General features: G+C 47.8%; 1 protein-coding gene across 4 annotated transcripts in view; it reads left to right on the forward strand.

Moving 5' to 3' along the window:
• Positions 1-16,976, forward strand: part of bicd1a (bicaudal D homolog 1a) — a 58,842-nt gene that overhangs the window by 34,788 nt on the left and 7,078 nt on the right. For 3 of the 4 annotated variants that reach the window (XM_031564545.1, XM_031564547.1, XM_031564546.1), the window contains exons 5-7: positions 13,441-14,619; positions 15,284-15,435; positions 15,779-15,995. In XM_031564545.1, coding sequence (XP_031420405.1) covers positions 13,441-14,619; positions 15,284-15,435; positions 15,779-15,995 — 1,548 coding nt within the window. Of the gene's footprint in view, positions 1-13,440; positions 14,620-15,283; positions 15,436-15,778 lie in introns of all 4 variants that reach the window. The other variant, XM_031564544.2, reaches the window with a different exon arrangement.

The raw sequence follows: 16,976 nt of genomic DNA on the forward strand, positions 1-16,976 counted from the left end.
TGTGTTTCTTGCCATTTGCCCTTGTATCTCCTGTCCCTGCCAGCCAATCAGTAAAGACAGGGAGATTAACCTAGCTGTTTACCCATCCTCTACATCACAGGCTTCTGTTGACTCTGTCGCTGACACTCTCTCTCTATTTTCCTCTTTCTCTGTAATTCCATGCCATTGCAAATAAGCTTTTCCAACATGACAAAAAAAAATGTAAATAAAAAAAATATTTTTTTTTATATATAAAATATATATAAAAAAATATTTATATTGCGAAAATTGTGAAAACACTGGAAATTAACACGTCACTCTCTCCCGCTCGTTCTCTTTCTCCTCCTCCCCCCTCTGGTGCTGTGACTGGTGAACGTGTCCGACTCTGCTTCTGCTCCCCAAGTCTGTTCATCCCTCCTGAGGGCTGTTAGTTCCACTGGTCCCACAGACACACACACACACACACACACTCACAGAGAGACACACACACATGGGCGCGCACACGCACATACACTCACACACATACACACACACACACCCTGAGTGGGTTCATCAGTCCTCAGTGCTGAAGGCTTTGTCAGCATACTGACTGCTGGTGCTGAGAAACTAAAGACACATCAGCCAGATGTCAAGTCACCAAGGGCAGCCATGGTGGCCAGACCCCTGCTTTTGTATGGAAGTGTCCCCGTTCATTTAATCTGATCATCTAATCAGATTATCTAATCAGATTTATACAGATTTACTCTGTGTTTATTTTCTGACCCACAGGGTTAAACTACGCATGTACATCATGTCAAATTATGGTGTCACGGTGTAGAAAAGACTCATTTACAAATGTTGTTTTTTACAGTATAATATTTGTTCGTGTGAATATGTGTGTGTTTTTTGTAGCTTTGCTTTACTATTCCACTCAGAGATTGCTGTCAGAAACATTTAGTGTGATTAGTCACTTTTGAACTGTGTGTGTCCGCGCGCGTGTGTGTGTGTGTGTGTGTGTGTGTGTGTGTGTGTGTGTGTGTGTGTGTGTGTGTGTGTGTGTGTGTGTGTGTGTGCGCGCGTGTGTGTGTGTTTGTGTGTGTGTGTGTGTTTGAGCATGTGTGTGGGTTTCACTTAAGGGCAGATAACGGAAATAGAAAGTCTGCCACTGACAGAACACTAAGAGAAATTCTTGCCTGGAATAACACTATTAAAGGTTTAGGGTACTAATGTTAGTGCTGCTGATGATGAAGATAATGATTGGGATAGTACAGATGATTTAAATCATTTATATTATATTATTATATATATATATAAATTATATTATTATATAAATTATATATTTTATTATTATATTTATATTATAAAATGTATTCATAGTCTGTCAGTAAAGTCATGGACAGGACATGTTTTTTGACCTATATACATCTAGGTGGTTATACAGCATGCAAGCATCGATCAGTCCGTCCTTCTGTCCAAATATCCATCTGTCTCACTCCCCATAGCCATCATGTTATCTAGAGAACGTCACTAAGTATTCCTGCTAACTGGGCATTAGGCTCATCTATTTGGCTCTTTACCCAGAGTCTTAAGTAGAGCCATGGTATGCCTGAGTGCATAGGAAGGCAGCTCGCATGGCGAGTCTCACTGCACCGGCTCTTCTTTTCTCATTTTCTGTGCTCCGTGATAAGTCTCATCCATTTCTCCTTTCAGCCTCCCACTAGATGAAACACCATTATCCTAACTCATTAGGCCTCAAATGCAGCGCCGGAGCTTCAGAGTGGGGTTTCACTGCGGGGGAATGGGGCTGTCATTAGTGGGCTTATCACACTGGAACCAGCTTCAGAGTGGCCCTTCACTGCGGGGGCATTGGGCTGTCATTAGTGGGCTTAACACACTGGAACCCCCTGGGAGATCCACTTCTCATTGCTGTTATAATACTGCTCATGATTAATACCGACGTTCATCTGTGCGTACGGTGTGCACACATACATACACGGATCGATGATCTATTGACTTTCCATTTCGTTCCTTTTCGGCATGGCACTTTTTCGCGGCTATCAATGCTGTCGTGACTGTGTAGGAGGAGCTATACCCATGGACACCCGAACCCTTCAGAAAGTGTGTGTAGGCGAATGCACTTGCGTATGTATACGTGGGTGTGTGTACACGTGTGTGTGTGTGTATGTGTGTGTCTGTGTGTGTGTGTGTGTGTGTATATGAGTATGCATACGTGTGTGTGTGTGTGAGTGTGTGTTTGTTTGTGAGTGTGTGTGCATACACTATTCTTAAGGAACAGGTCCTATACTACCTGTCAGTCGTTTAAAATACAATTGGATCATTGAAAGCCCCCCCCCCCCCCCCCCCTTTTTTCACATATTGTATGTGTTACATCACATGTATGTTTGGTGTAAAATGTCTTTCATAATGAATAATCTTGGATAGTGTAAGTGTGAAACCTGGAACCATTCGATCCCCTCACCTCACACACACACACACACACACACACACACACACACACACACACACACACACACACACACACCCTCCCCATCATGTCAGCACTTGTCACTGCCGGGGCCATACTTCTTCCCCCTTCCCCGCCCTGTTTTGTGTAGCTGGGCCTCCTCCAGGGAGGAATCGATAAGGTTTCACTGCCTCAGCGCGGCGGCCGTTTGAAGATGGCTGACGCCTCCAGGACCAGCACTGATCACAAAGCAATTCACCAGCACTCGAGTTCAATTACCGGAACCCCAGCCGTGCCATCCTGCCCTAATATGCGACAAGCAACGCCGGCGAAACATTACACCCACCTGTATACCTGCTCTCTGAGACATTGTCTTTACGTCGATATTACAATGACACTCCGACATCTGTGGCTGGGAACAAGGAGGGCTGTGTGTGACAGGAGCTGTATATATGCTGAACGCATACCATAGACTTTCAGAAAGAATGTTCTCAAGTATATCAAAGTATATAAAATATGAATAAAAAGTATATCAAACGTTTTAGTGTAGACAACTTGTAAATGTCCTTTGGAATTTGCCTTTGGCCATTTGTTTATTGAGCAAATGCACACATTGTTGTAGCAACAAATCACAACTCTATGCTAACCAGGGACGTGCGGTCCTATGAGGCATCTGTCATCTTGAAAAGTAAAAATAAATAAAAAATAATTTTTGATATTTCTCTACTAATCTGTGGTATAGGTGTAATTTCTGCATGATTCCAATCATTTTGAGCATTTTTATAATCAAAATCGCTGAATTCGCTGAATTTGCGCATGTCCTATTCAAATAGACGGGAGAAAACAAGGGACGTGCGGTCAGGTTAGGCACCATGTATTGTCTATGGGAGCTAGTGAGGCAGTGCCTCACCTAGGATTGCGCAATCGCTCCAAACTGGGTTTTGCGCATGCGTGCGCATGCGTAGAACCTTTGAGCTGAGCTCAAAACGCATTGAAAAATCATGTAGGTGAGGCACACAGTCCCTCTGCCTCAATGAAGGGGGCGTGCGAGAGCGCACCTGTCGGGGTTATGCTGGGAAACGTTGCTCTTCTTCTACACTTCTACTTGACGGCGAAAATGGAAGATTTTATTGCTAAGCTGAAGCAGTTCTCAAAACTGGACTTTCAGTCCAAACGTGAAATGATTAATAATGGGAGACCAATGCCGGAGTTAAAAGGTATGCTTCAAGCGACGGGACAGAAGATAACTCGATCGACTTCTCACATTCAAAGCCAAATTGCTTTGAACATGTTTGGAACCTCAAGAATAAATTTGGTTTTGAACTTACAGCGGCAGCTCCGTTGATTTCCCATTATTTCTCTTGGGATTGTTTTATGTCTATGTGAAACCATTTAACATCACTCAAGTGGTTGTGATCACGTGGAACCCAAGACTGCTTTTTATTGGTGAGCTGATTTTGATAAATTAAACTTAAATTGTAGGTAAGTTGTGTTTCCTGGTTGCAATGGTTATCCTGTTGCTACGTTAGCTAATTAGCTAGCTAAGGACACTTACGAGTTAATCGGAAGAGTTCAATTTGCATGAAATGATAGCTGGTTATCTAGCTGATGTTATAGTCTCCTCGATTTAACTCTTAAAATTATAATGGGAAAAGGTAGAAACCCTCAGGGTGCTTGTGCAACTTCGTAAGAAAGAGTTCATATTCAGGAGTTCATATTCATGAGTGCATAGTATTGTAACAGACTAGTATGGAACTGGTGAAGAGTGAATGTATTTTATCCCCTCGGGGTTTCCGTACTTGGAAAAAGGTATTCCGGCTCTCACATTGTAACTAACTCACTTCTTATCTGCTTACGAAGTAAACAAGACTGTTTTCCCTTCCAAGCCTGTGTCATTCTTGTGCTATAAAGATCCAAGTGCCAACGCTCGGTTACATTGGTGGCAGCGGTTTCCAAAAGGTTGATGAATTCTATAGTTTCGTTTTGTTTGCAATAGTCGTTTTATTTTTAGAGTGTAGTGGATTTGTATTGTTTATTCTGCTAGCGGTTAGCTATCCGATGTCTGGCTTAGCACGGCCGTTTTAGGCTAATACAGACGGTGAAAAAAAAATATATATATTAATAGTAGCTAACATGTGGTGCAAAGAAGAAGAGAGTTCTATGCTGTTTGACACCCGACGGGACAAAGATTACCATGCCGCCAGGGTGAAGATTGATTTACCATCTCCTTTTTCTGGAGAGGATGAGAAGCAAAGTTTTCTCTGCTGGGCACGTCAATTTGAAGTGGCGGTCCGCGCTCTCGTGGAAGGGGATGAGAAGACAACCTATCACTATGAACTGTTGAGAATTCTTCCAACTCGTTTGAGCAGAGCAGCATTCTTATTGTGGGATAGCCTTCCTACTACAGTCCAGGCTGATTCTAGTGCTGTGAAAGAGAGACTTAAGGAAGCCTTTGGACGCAAACAGTTTTTGGATCGTTTCAGAGCCAATCTTTCTGCCCGCTCCCGTGCCCCACACGAGAGTCTCGTAGTGTTTGCTGCTGATATCAGCCGGCTTGTTGCGGAGGCATTTCCTGACTATGAAAGAAATGCCACTGGAGAGGAAAAGTTCTGCCGTTTCCTCGCTGGTTTGGATGCTGATTTGAGGTTAAAGTGTCACGAACAAGGAGCTACAGACATGGAAGAAGCATTGATAATTGCTGAGCGGTGTGAGAATGGCAGAGAGGCGGTCAAACAAGACTATGCTGCTAAAGTCACTGGCTGCATGACCAGTGTTGGAGGACAGGTAGCCTCCGTTCACTCAGTGACTGATTATGGGGGCCTACTCAAAGCGATACACAGCCTGACTGAAGAGATGAGGGATATGAAAGTCGAAATGAAACTGATGGCCGAGGATAATCAGCGGCTGCGGCTGAAGGCGAATACAGGCGGATGGCGTGGCTCTCCTTCATCAGGGAGGAGCCCATGTTGTTGCACTTGTGGTGGATATGGATGCCAGTCGCAAGACTCCCGTGAGCTACAGCGGGGCCGCTCACCGGACAGGGGATTCCCATCACCTGGTGGGGACCGGAGGCCATTCGCAGCATCTCATGGCCATGGAAGTCCTGGTCCTGCCGGGTCACCTGGGAGACGCAGTTCAAGTCCGGGCCGACACACACGTTATGAGGAGGAGTGTCACGTCCCTGTCTAGGGCTTTAGGACATGACAAAGATTTTAAAACACGGGCAGACAACGGAATAAAAATAACCGTGAATTTATTGGACAAAGAATAAAATAATTAAACTAAGGCTCAAAAATAACGTAACAAGCAAAAAAACACATGGTTTCGTGAACAGGCCTCAACAGCCTGGCACTCTCTCCCGGTCTCTCACTCCGGTGAGTAGCACACATGATGTTAGTGGCGCGGGCAAGGCCCGAGGCTGGGCCTAGCGGCAACGAGTGGTGGCAGACAACAGAAATGCGCGATCCCCAAAGCAAGCCCCGTATGATGGAATCCCGGACGCTTTTAAAGGGCCGGGACTTCTATAGGCCCAATGGGATTAGAGCCCCAATCAACTACGCACCAACCCACCTGCAAGACACACAAGACAAAACAGAAGCACCGGCAAAAAATACATAGGCAGACCCACAGGGTCGTAACACCCCCACCACCAAAATTCAACATATAATGTTGATTAAACAACAAAGGACAGGACCAGAAGGACAGTATCATAAGCACATCACAGGACCATAAGAACAGTATCATAAGCACATCACAGGAGCATAAGAACAGTATCATAAGCACATCACAGGACCATAAGGACAGTATCATAAGCACATCACAGGACCATAAGAACAGTATCATAAGCACATCACAGGACCATAAGGACAGTATCATAAGCACATCACAGGACCATAAGAACAGTATCATAAGCACATCACAGGACCATAAGGACAGTATCATAAGCACATCACAGGACCATAAGAACAGTATCATAAGCACATCACAGGACCATAAGGACAGTATCATAAGCACATCACAGGACCATAAGGACAGTATCATAAGCACATCACAGGACCATAAGAACATCATAAGCACATCACCATAAGGACAGTATCATAAGGACAATTTCATAAGGACAGCATATCATCTAAACGGTTCAGACAAAACAGTAGTTCCGTCCCGATGTTTGTTCTTTCTTCAGACAACCGTTATTTCGTTCGGCTTTCTGCTTTTACCTCGGACTGAGTGTGTTGCCCGAAAACCACAGAACATCTTCCGAAATTTTCTTTTACCAGGAAGGAGATGCGGCAACAAGATGACGAACTCATGGCAAACACAACACTCACGCGAATCACGCCTCGGCAGAGACTTATCAGACGGGGAATTCCTCAAACTCTGCTGTGCGGTGGGAGGCTTGCGACAGTATCTGGAACGCAACTTTTAAACTCTTCCTCCCTCTCAGGGACAAGAGGCACCGCTGCTTCAGCTTTGGTCATCTCAGCTTCGTCATATGAGGGCAATGATGTAGCAACGTTGTACGAAGGAGGTTTGGGATAGCATCCATCCTCTTTATAGGTGAAATTAGCTGCATTGTCCGCTACAATGCTGTTGTATGGTGGGGGGCGTCAGGTACTTCTTGAGGCACTTCACCTGCCTCCTCTTCATTTGCGAGCTGCTGGTAGCCACTCAGTTGCTCGGTAATCCTGCTGAATCGCCGTTTGACGATTCACTGAGGGCTGTCAAAACGGTCAAATTGGATCCACAGATAATCCACAATCTGACGTCTTTCCTGCTCTTCTACCCCACCCCAAAAAATTAATGCTCAGAAAAGCAGTCAAAACCAGAGGGAAACATTTAGAAATCACGAAACTTCACGCATTTGCCACTTAATGCTATGAAGCAAAATTGTCCTTTGTATAACCGACAACCGGCAGCGAACAGCGCAGCCACAAAGATGCGCACCAGGGAACAAAATAAAAATAAATAAATCTTTACCACTTTGTCTGCCAATTTACGCGTGCTCACAAAAAAACAAACTCGGAAGTAACACAACGCAAGTAACCAACCCAGACTGAGCGAGACTCTGGTTCCTACCTACCCAAACTAAACTACATTAAACCTCACATGTCTTCAAAAGCTTAACAGTTAGAGGCCGAAACCTCCCCCCGGAGTTGCTTCCAATAATCCCGGACGAGCCCCCATTTTGTCACGTCCCTGTCTAGGGCTTTAGGACATGACAAAGATTTTAAAACACGGGCAGACAACGGAATAAAAATAACCGTGAATTTATTGGACAAAGAATAAAATAATTAAACTAAGGCTCAAAAATAACGTAACAAGCAAAAAAACACAAGGTTTCGTGAACAGGCCTCAACAGCCTGGCACTCTCTCCCGGTCTCTCACTCCGGTGAGTAGCACACATGATGTTAGTGGCGCGGGCAAGGCCCGAGGCTGGGCCTAGCGGCAACGAGTGGTGGCAGACAACAGAAATGCGCGATCCCCAAAGCAAGCCCCGTATGATGGAATCCCGGACGCTTTTAAAGGGCCGGGACTTCTATAGGCCCAATGGGATTAGAGCCCCAATCAACTACGCACCAACCCACCTGCAAGACACACAAGACAAAACAGAAGCACCGGCAAAAAATACATAGGCAGACCCACAGGGTCGTAACAAGGAGACACCTAGGAGACGGGGCGTGCGCTTCATCTCCCCTCACGGTGACCACCAGCACAGCCACCAGGGAAACGGGATGTAGCTGATGTTGTGGGCCGAACGCCAGCTGCACTCTCTTTGGGCTCACCGACCAACACTGACAGTAACCCTGTAATTACAAACTCTGTGAACAGCATTGAAGGTGAGACACCAATATCTTATGTTCAAGGTGTGATTGAAGGCACGGTGGTTCCCATGTTACTGGACTCAGGTTCAAGTGTGTCTCTCATTAGTGCTGACTTCAGAATGTCTGTCCCCTCCCTTCGTAACCGCCCCCTAAAGAAAGACTATGTAAGTGCCCGTGCAGTGAACGGACAAATGTTGGACACATTAGGCACAATTCCTGTCATATTGTGTCTGGGCACAGAGTCATGGCAGCATACTTTTCATGTGTTGAGGGAAACTACACAAGCGGTGCTATTGGGCTGGGACTTTTTAGTGAGAAACCATGCCCTTTTGGACATCACCCACGGCAAGCTTCAACTATGGGATACCACCATTCCTCTACTCCGGGGCAGTGATCTAACCCCTGTGTGCTGTAACGTTGCCATTGCCAACACCATGACTTTCCCCCCACTTAGTGAGATTATTGTGCCTGTGAATGTCCACCCACCTAGCTCATCTGTGGCTTATTCAAATTACTTTGTTGGATACTTAGAGCCCAATATTCCTGATAGCTCAAACTTAGTTGTAGCTCACACGGTTACAGCAGTGAGAAATGGAGTGACATGTGCTTGAGTTTTAAATCCTACAAAAAGTGATGTTGTTTTACAGCAGGGCACTCATTTAGGGGAATTTTACACAATCAATGACACAGACATAAACTCACTATCACATGATGTGGCTGCAGTGACAGCTAACCCGTCATCCCATGTCATTCCCCCTGTGTCATTAGAAGATTCCCCCATCTCAACATCTCAGAAGGCAACATTGTCTGCATTGCTCCAGCAGTATGGGGACATTTTCTCTGGCGATAACCGAAACACAGGCAAATGCACACTGGTGAATCACCGTATTCACACAAATAACCATCCTCCCATTAAGCAACGCGCGTACCGAACCTCACCTGGAAAGAGGGCTGAGATCGAGAAACAGGTGGCAGAGCTGCTTGCAGATGGCGTGATTGAAGAGAGCTGCAGCCCCTGGGCCGCTCCAGTCGTTTTAGTGAAGAAAAAGAATGGTAAATGGAGATTTTGCGTTGACTACAGACGCCTCAACAGTGTGACTGTGAAAGACTGTCATCCTCTGCCACGGGTAGATGACACACTGGATGCACTGGCAGGTTCTGTGTGGTTCAGCACACTAGACTTTTCTAACGGATTCTGGCAATTGGAAGTCGCAGAAGAGGATCGTGAAAAGACAGCATTTACCACTGGGCAGGGCCTTTACCAGTGGCGGTCAATGCCAATGGGTTTGTCCAATTCTCCTGCTACTTATCAGAGGATGATGGAACTAGTGCTGAGGGGTTTACCATGGAACATCTGCATGGTGTACCTAGATGATGTCCTTCTTTACAGTGACACATTCGAGCGCCATCTTTCCAGCCTTAGGGAAGTGTTTTCAAGGATCAAGGCTGCCGGGCTAAAGCTAAATCCATCAAAATGCCATCTCGCCCGAAATCATGTGGTTTTCCTGGGTCACGTCATCTCTCAGCAGGGCCTCCAACCTGATCCAAAGAACACAGAGAAGGTCAGGAAATGGCCTACTCCTCAGTCTGCATCAGAGGTCCGGGCGTTTGTGGGCCTATGCTCATATTACAGGCGTTTTGTACGAAATTTTGCCAAACATGCTGCCCCTCTCAATCACCTTATCGGAAAATATGTAGCTTTTGAATGGACTGTAGACTGTGAAACATCTTTCACTTACCTGAAGGATATGCTGTCCTCTGCTCCTATTGTGGCCTTACCAGATTTCAGTGTACCCTTCAAAGTGTTCACGGATGCATCCAAAGAGGCTGTCGGGGCTGTCCTTGCCCAAGTGAAGGAGGGGGTGGAGCATGTAGTGGCTTATGCCAGCCAAACGCTGAATCAAACACAGCGGCGCTGGTCCACTTTTGACCGTGAGTTGTGGGCAGTTGTGTGGGCGGTGCGCGAGTTCCGGCATTACATCGGGCTTACGTCCTTCACCATTGTTACAGACCATCGCCCTCTGTTAAGCCTCCAACGCATGACTCTTGATCATGATCCAACAGGCAGAAGGGGTAGATGGATCTTAGAGCTGGATCCCCTCAACTGGGACATTGTGTACAAGGATGGTCAGCGCCATATGAATGCGGATGCTCTCTCCCGACGGCCAGACAGAGACTACCTGGCCGATAGCAGATTGAGCCCCTTGGATACCATGGTTGGAGTTAACGCCGTACATCCAACGCCACCAGACCCCCAGCCATCACTTCTCACTCTGGGACATGACTTGGCAGATATCAGAGCACAACAGGAGGCTGATGCGGATTTACAAGTTGTCCTCGGATGGCTGGAGGCATTACGGAGGCCGTCTCGAGCACAACTTAAAGGGGCCTCTTATAGTTTAAGGAAGTTTTCAGCAGAATTCGATCGCCTGATAATGCGAGATGGACTGTTATGTCGATATATTATCTCCTCCCTTACTGGTGACAGACTCAATCAAATTGTGGTTCCCTCTATCCTTGTACCGGATCTCCTGCGTCAGCTACATGGTAGCCCAGCCTCTGCACATTTCTCAGCAGAACGTGTATGGGAACAAGCACGTCTACTACTGGCCATCCATGTTCAAGGATATCAGGAACTGGTGTGAGCAGTGTAGAGCATGCCAGACACGCCGGTCCCCGGTGCCATCCCATCGAGCACCAATGGGTGGCTCTTGTGTGACCCGTCCATTGGAAAGAGTGGCCGCTGACATTGTTGAGTTGCCACTGACAACAAAGGGCAACCGGTATGTACTAGTAGTTGAGGACTATTTTACTAAATTTGTCAATTTGTATTCTTTACCCAATCAGACAGCACAAACTGTAGCCCGGTGTCTCTTTGAAGACTATGTATTGGTGCACGGCGTGCCGGAACGCCTGCATACTGATCAGGGGCGCCAGTTCGAAGCAGAGGTTATACAGAGCCTCTGTCAACTGCTTGGAATCACAAAAACGCGCACCACTCCCTACAATCCGAAATCGGATGGAATGGTGGAGCGCTTTAATAGGACTTTAATTGATCAGCTAGCGAAGACTCTGCTTGACTGTGGGGGTGAATGGGATGAGTATGTGAAACAGGTGGCCTTTGCTTACAACACATCAGTACATGCCAGCACACATTTCACCCCATACTTCCTTGCCCATGGACGAGAGGCGAGAGTTCCTGCAGACATACTGATACCTACCCGTGCTATGGAGTCACAAGCACCTGGATCCCATGTCGGATTTACCTCCTCATTGCGAGCGAAGCTGGAAATCGCCTTCAGCAGGGCCAGTATGCATGGTGCAGAGGCTCATGAACGGCAGAAGCTCTATCATGACGAGAGAGCTCGTCACAAACCCTACAAGATGGGTGCTCTGCTGTGGCTTAACAACCCAGTGGAGAGCCGCATGAAGTTAGCCCCGCACTGGAAGGGGCCATATCAAGTCCTGCAATGTGATGGACTCAGGTGATGTGCCAGGCATCACTTACCGCATTGCCAATCCCTTTGACTGTGATGAGCGGAAGCAGGTAGTACACTATGACAGACTTAGACCGTATACACTGCCAACTCGCCTGCCTTCACAGCCACAAGTGAATGACCCTCCTTTGTCCCCTACCCCTTGTTCTCCTGGGACTGTGTTTCCGGGCCCTGACCAGTTAGGGCTGTCTCCTTCAGTCGATGGGCCTTGTTCAGAGGGGAACGATACGTTGTCTGTGCCTGTCAGAAGTAGGCAAGGAAGGGTGCTGAGGGCCCCTGAACATTTAATTGATTTTGTTGTTTACTGAATATGTGTGGAAAATGTGGGGAAAAAAAAGGAAAACATACTGAAAAAAAAGAATTGTCTTTGTAATTTTGTGTTCATGGAATGCTTTATTCTGTCAGCCATAGATTCAGGTTGCTGTTTGACCTACATTTTGTTTATGCTTGCACATGTTTTTTTCCTGTGTTGTTTCTTCACTGCATGGCATGCCTAGCTGGTGGGTGTTCTGTTGTAAACGTGGACGTTTATTCTCGTTGGGGGGGACGTATGTAACAGACTAGTATGGGACTGGTGAAGAGTGAATGTATTTTATCCCCTCGGGGTTTCCGTACTTGGAAAAAGGTATTCCGGCTCTCACATTGTAACTAACTCACTTCTTATCTGCTTACGAAGTAAACAAGACTGTTTTCCCTTCCAAGCCTGTGTCATTCTTGTTCTATAAAGATCCAAGTGCCAACGCTCGGTTACAGTATTTACACATGAGTTCATCACAAGCTAGCAGCTGCCTACTGTATGCACCTTACCTATGTGTGTGTAAAGAATGCTGATATGAAAAACAACCAGTAGTCAATGTGAAAGCTGCCAATTGAATGGTGATCTTAGATACTCTATCGTTAACGCCCCAGCTATTAAAAACATTTATAGATCGAAAAATCTTTAATCAATCAATCTTACATATTTCAGTGGCGGTGGGTGTCTAGATTAGGACTGGTAACTTGTTTGGATTTCAACTGAAACGTGTTTTCAGTTTTTTTTCCGTTGTGTAGACCGACACGCAAAATTAGCTGATACAGGAGGTGGAACCCATTAACAGCCTTTCTGTATATATGTCTATGGAAAGCTCTATGACCCTCACAAATTCTCGTTGCGAAATTGAATTCGTTCCATGAGGGTTTGTACACACAGAAATAAATCGCTGTCTAGTACACTAAATAACGCTGTACTGCAATTTTTCGCACACATACAAGTTAAATACCCCCTTTGGGTAAGAGCGTATGGTGTTTAAAATCCGTTATCCTGGTTGATATAGAAATCAATATTAAGTAACATGTACCTGCGTGAGGCTGTTAATAGGTTTCGGGCGTTAATAAGCGCCGTTACTAAATTGGGTTTATGTATTTGTAAATTTGACTCTGAAAAAGTCAGTGCCTCACCAGCCACGAACCTCACCGCACGTCACTGATGCTAACTATGAAACTACGCTAACATGCCACTGTGCTGAGCCTAAACAATCAAGACCAATTTTATTACAATTTCTACACAGTGTTTTTCAGATATTAATGATATTGTGCCTCTTGCCAGAGGTTTTTTTCCACATTTACCTTGAACTAAAATAGAGAGGATGTTTTAGTCATTACTTAACGATGTATCACTATCTCATGCCCTCACCATGTAGTTTGTCCTCCTGTCCTCTAGGTGGAGCGCGAGAAGGCGTCTCTCCTGGTGACACTGCATGAGTCTCAGACCCAGCTACAGCACACCCAGGGCGCCCTCACTGAGCAGCACCGGCGCGTCCACCGCCTCAATGAACGCCTGAGCACCATGCACCGTTTCTACGGAAACAAACAGTTTGACGCAGAGGAGACCGAAAAGGACGGAGACCATAACGGAGAGGACATCGCCACCACCAATGGCTGCTGCAACAACGAGGAAGAGGTGGAGCTCCACGGCTTCGAGGTGCTGGAGGGTAAGTACCGCGTAGCGGTTACCGAGGTGATCGACCTGAAGGCGGAGCTTAAGACGCTGAAAGAGAAGCACAACCTGGTGGTGGAGAGCCAATCAGAGGAGAAGAGCCGCAGCGAGGGGAAGGTGCGCACTCTGACGGAGGAAATAGGCTGTCTAGAATGCGAGTGCCGGGAGGGCCACGAGCGAATCGTTAGGCTGGAGGCGGAGCTGCGTGGCCAGTTGGGCGTGGCCAGCGAAAGCCAGAGCATGCTGACTGCGGCGCAGGACGAGCTGGCGACGTTCAGCGAGGAGCTGGCGCAGCTCTACCACCACGTCTGCCTGTGCAACAACGAGACGCCCAACCGCGTCATGCTGGACTACTACCGGCAGAGCCGCATCACCCGCAGCGGCAGCCTCAAGGGACCCGACGACCCGCGTGCCCTCCTCTCCCCGCGCCTGGCCCGACGCCTGGCCGCCTGCGCGTCTTCCTTCTCCGAGCCCCCCAAAAGCCCCCAAGAGTCCCCCTCCAAGGACCCACCGTCATCCGGCACCGGTGAGGGAGGGCAGGGGAGCCCCACCCGCACCCCTCAGGGCTCGGGGTCGCCAGTCAGCATCAGCATTTCGCCATGCCCGTCCCCCTCGCCTGACAGCGGCTCGGGAGGTGGGAGTGGCGGCGGCGACTTGAGGAGAGAGCCAATGAACATCTACAACCTGAACGCCATCATCCGCGACCAGGTCAAGCACCTGCAGAGAGCCGTGGACCGCTCCCTGCAATTGTCGCGGCAACGGGCCGCCGCACGCGAGCTGGCGCCCGTGATGGACAAGGACAAAGAGGCCTGCATGGAAGAGCTGCTCAAGCTCAAGTCTAACCTCAGCACCAAGAGAGAGCAGATCGCAACACTACGGCTGGTGCTCAAGGCCAACAAACAGGTGAGGGAGAGAGAAAGAGAATGATAGACAGACAGACAGAGAGATTGAGTGAGAGAAAGATGAACTTCCTCCTCAGCACCGAGAGAGGGTAGATCGCAATGCTACAGCTTGTGCTCAAGGCCAACAGAAAGGTGGGGCGGCGAGAAAGAGAGAGAGAGGGAATGATAGACAGGCAGAGAGGGAAAAGGGGGTGGAGTGAGAGAAAAATGAAGTACCTTGTCAGCACCAAGACAGATCAGATCACAACACTACGACTAGTGCTCAAGGCCAACAAATAGAGAGAGAGAGAGAGAGAGAGTAACAGCAAGCTGAAGTCCCTCCTTAGCAACAATAAAAAAGAGGAAGCAACTCAAGACTCAAGACAGAGCAGATCACACATTTTGTTTGAGGCCAAGAGATGAGGGAAGAGTAACAGTGAGTATCAAGGGAAGAGTTTGAGAGAAAGCTTTGGTGAGATATGGTGAGAGAGTCTAAACAGTCGCTTTGGTGAGATATGGTGAGAGAGTCTAAACAGTCGCTTTGGTGAGATATGGTGAGAGTGTCTAAACAGTCGCTTTGGTGAATCTTATTATACAAAACAACTTGGTCACAGGACCAAGATCTCCATCAGATGCCTGCTGTATCTGTCTAATCTCTCCTCTGTCCATCCTGCTCTTTCTGTCAGACAGCAGAGGTGGCCCTGGCCAACCTGAAGGGTAAGTATGAGAATGAGAAGTCCATGGTGACGGAGACCATGATGAAGCTGCGCAACGAGCTAAAGGCCCTGAAGGAAGACGCGGCCACCTTCTCCTCCCTCAGAGCCATGTTTGCCACCAGGTGAGCAGCATTCTGGGATATGTTCAGGGAGAGGGAGTGATAATTGGCAAAGCACCTAGGAGGGAGTGCATATAGGGGGGGTGTAGTTAGTCGTAGTTCTGTTTTTGTCACAGTTCTCATGACCTTCTTTCACATTTCTTCACTGTCTGTTTTCTTATCTTCCCTTATTTTTCTTTCCTTTCTGTTCTGTTCCTCTCTCTTTCCTTTTCTCACTTTCACTCCCTCTCTCCATCTTTGTCCCCCTTTTCTGTCTCTGTCCCTATCTGTCTCTCTTTATCTTCACCTCCCTCTCTCCCTCTCTCCCTCTCTCTCCCTCTCTGTCCCCCTTTTCTGTTTTTTTCAGGTGTGATGAGTACGTGACCCAGCTGGATGAGATGCAGCGGCAGCTGGCGGCGGCGGAGGATGAGAAGAAGACGCTGAACTCGCTGTTGCGCATGGCCATCCAACAGAAGCTGGCACTCACGCAACGCCTGGAGGACCTGGAGTTTGACCACGAGCAGACTCACCGCGGACGCCAAACAGCCGGCAAGCTGGCCAGGCTCAAGAGCAGCCCGCCCAAAGTAAGTGTCCGCGCCGCTTTCACGGCCCCCCCAAGTCCCACAGCCCCTCTGTCTCCCACGGCTACCCGACCTCCCCCGACTCTCCTCACCCCATCCGGCATGATCCCTATCACGACCAACCCACCGTCCTTGGATGCTCTTCTTACCCCCTCCTCGTCTGCTGCTTCCTGGTCGTTCCTGGGGCAGCCGCCGTGTCTTTTGGGTAATCAGACGCTGATGGTGAACGCCCATGCGCTGAGTGTAGAGTTCCGTCGCCTAGCCCAGACCAGAGACTACGCCCCTTCATCCAGCGCACGTTCCTCCAGCTCCGCCCCTACATCCCCTTACCGGTCCCCCTTGGCGCTATCACGGCAGTCTTCGCCGCGGAGTCGACCGGCTCCCCGCCCAGCCACGTCCCCTACAACAGCACCCCAACCCACCATCAATGACTACATCCCCCAGAATCCATCTCTCTGAACACAGAACCCAGGGTGATTGTGGGTAGGTGGCACACAGGGGCTGCTGCAGCCTGGTTTTTTTCCTGGGTGGCTGGTTGCCATCAGAGTGCTGTGAGACTCCTGCTGTTCCTCAGGCACTCGCTCTGGGCAGGAGCTCCTCAGGACTCCTGCATGTAGACTCTCTCACGCACAGACTCAGTCAGTGACTGAAGCAGATCTGGCGCCAGATCTGGGCCAGTTCCTTTCAAGAGTTGCCTGCTTTCTCTTGGTGCTGTTGCTAGGCGCTGGAACCCCACCAGCACTGGCTTTTTCTTCTCTTACCGCAAGAGAGAACACTGTTTGACACTCAAACTTGTTTAAGTCTTATGTACAGAGAACTGAAAGAACTTTGTAGGAGGCTTGAAGCAAGTTGTTTTTTTTTCTGGAGAAAAAATTAGCATTGTTTTTTTTGAATGAGGTTAAATGACATAAATAAGGTTAAATTAAATAAATGAATGAAAATCTAGGGACTGATTACATGTGTCTTGTTTTTACTGTTGATAAA

The sequence above is a fragment of the Clupea harengus genome, chromosome 3, assembly GCF_900700415.2.
Source record: "Clupea harengus chromosome 3, Ch_v2.0.2, whole genome shotgun sequence".
NCBI classification, from domain to species: Eukaryota; Metazoa; Chordata; class Actinopteri; order Clupeiformes; family Clupeidae; genus Clupea; species Clupea harengus.